This window comes from Diaphorina citri, unplaced genomic scaffold, assembly GCF_000475195.1.
Source record: "Diaphorina citri unplaced genomic scaffold, Diaci psyllid genome assembly version 1.1 scaffold2721, whole genome shotgun sequence".
NCBI lineage: Eukaryota > Metazoa > Arthropoda > Insecta > Hemiptera > Psyllidae > Diaphorina > Diaphorina citri.
Window position 1 is genome coordinate 1 of NW_007380138.1, and position 2,036 is coordinate 2,036.

At 43.4% G+C, this 2,036-nt stretch overlaps 1 protein-coding gene across 1 annotated transcript in view; it reads right to left on the reverse strand.

Annotated features, from left to right (window-relative positions):
- Positions 1–489: 489 nt before the first annotated feature.
- LOC113465283 overlaps positions 490–2,036 on the reverse strand; it is a 5,814-nt gene continuing 4,267 nt past the window's right edge. Inside the window, exon 3 of the mRNA XM_026830934.1 lies at positions 490–938. Within this exon, the coding sequence (XP_026686735.1) occupies positions 714–938 (225 nt within the window). The 3' untranslated portion in view covers positions 490–713. The remainder of the gene's footprint in view (positions 939–2,036) is intronic.

The window sequence follows — 2,036 nt, forward strand, 5'->3', positions numbered from 1 at the left end:
TATTTTCCGGTTCGTTTTTGTTAAGCTACGCTGAGCAAGACCACTAAATGGATGAGTGACATGAACGGCCATGCCTTGCGACGGATTTCGGCTAGTTATCTATAAAATATTCTCTAATTGTTCAACTATGGTAACATTCAAATTTGGTCACAATGAATTCTGTACCCACATCACAAACCTCACACCCTATCTCAGAGCTCGTGATACACTCAGTCCCGATGAAAATCCAAGTACAGACCAAAATCCTTTCTCTCTGCAACTAGTATAGACCCTTTTGACAGTAAATGCAGGGCCTTATTCATCCAGACTACTGTGCAACAAGATTTACATTGAAAACATACAGCGCAAAGAGTTGCGGATGACTTTGTAGAGGAGGAATAGTGGTTCGATTCCAGTACCACACGTGAGTTCACAGTTCACATTGAAAGACGCACGTGCAACAAGATTTACATTGAAAAAATACAGCCCAAAGAGTTGCGGATGACTTTGTAGAGGAGGAATAGTGGTTCGATTCCAGTACCACACGTGAGTTCACAGTTCACATTGAAAGACGCATGTCTTGTAAACCGCAAGTCCTTTCAAACCACAGTATTGGTTTCTCGCGGAAGTGAAGGAAGTCCTTTCAGACCACCGTATTAGTTTCCTGCGGTAGTGAAGGAAGTCCTTTCAGACTACGGTTTTGGTTTCCCGCGGTACTGAAGGAAGAAGTCCTTTCACACCACCGTATTGGTTTCCCGTGGTAGTGTCGGGCTAGATGGACTAATGATGGACGCTCGCTTGTGATGCAGATAGATGTGGTTGATGAGCGGATCCTGCTGACCGCTAGTCGGTACGAGGGTTTCACAGGAAATGTGGTTGTCCTCGCTTTTCCTCCTCGAAACTTCCTGTTTCTTCTGAAGCTGCTTCAAGAACTTTTTCCGTCGCTTGGACTGAAAAGAAACAGAACACGATGGACGTCATTAAAGATTTCTCATATCTTCATCGTTGATTATGTATATTTGGATTATTTGGCCAGCCACTCATTATCAGGTAGACTTGACAGGTATGGCTGAAAAGGTCCACCTGTCAGGTCTACCTGATGCCTGATGAGCACACACACACACTATCAGGGAGACGTGACAGGCGGGCCTGATTAGGTGTAACTGTCAGGTCTACCTAACAGTGAGTGGCTGGCCTAAATCAGTCGCCTAACATGCTCATGAACTCATGATTAATCTTTCCCCTTCATATGTATATCCCTACTATTCTGCTAATTTGATCAAGTATAACAACCCACATAAGGCGGTTTGGATCACATGGGCAGACTCCAAGACCACCCCAATATGACTCGAACATTGAAACATTCCTATCAATGGTTTTCCAATCGAAATCAGGAACACCTAGAATGTTATTATCTGTCCATGTGAACTGTAGTAAACACTGATGTGTATTCACGCTTGAGATTAGAATGATAGGTCTGCCTTTGCATGTGTACCTAACATGTTAGACCTCATTACACGTAGAAAATGTACTTATTAATAGGTGTGTGCGAAATGGGTTTTGGTTTGTTAAACATCAATATGAAAAGTTTGTAAAGGCGTTACTTGGCGATTGATTAATATTCGGATGAAGACAGGAGAGGAGAAACTCAGCCGTTCCGAGAACGAACCCTGTATGTTTAGCCCCAGACGGCAATCGCACCCGTGACCTAGCGCTTACAAGGCAGGCATGCTACCTTCCAAGCTGACTAGGCTGGCGAAACTCGAGTCCTTAAGGTGTGCCCACACATAGTTGACGGCCGTCGATGTGGATCGACGCCGATCGCCGGTCAACTATGTGTGCACACACTTATTTATTTATCATAAATGATGGTCCAGTATTTTTGATAAAGTTGCTCTAGAAGTCTAGATGGATCTTTTTTTTATGGTCGAGGTGTAAAAATCTTCCTGTCTTTTTAAGATAACCTTCTGGTGAATAAGTTGGATTTGTAACATCTTTGTACCCACTAAAAACCACCTCACATTTGTTAATCAGCCTGGATCTGGGTGAGCTTTGCT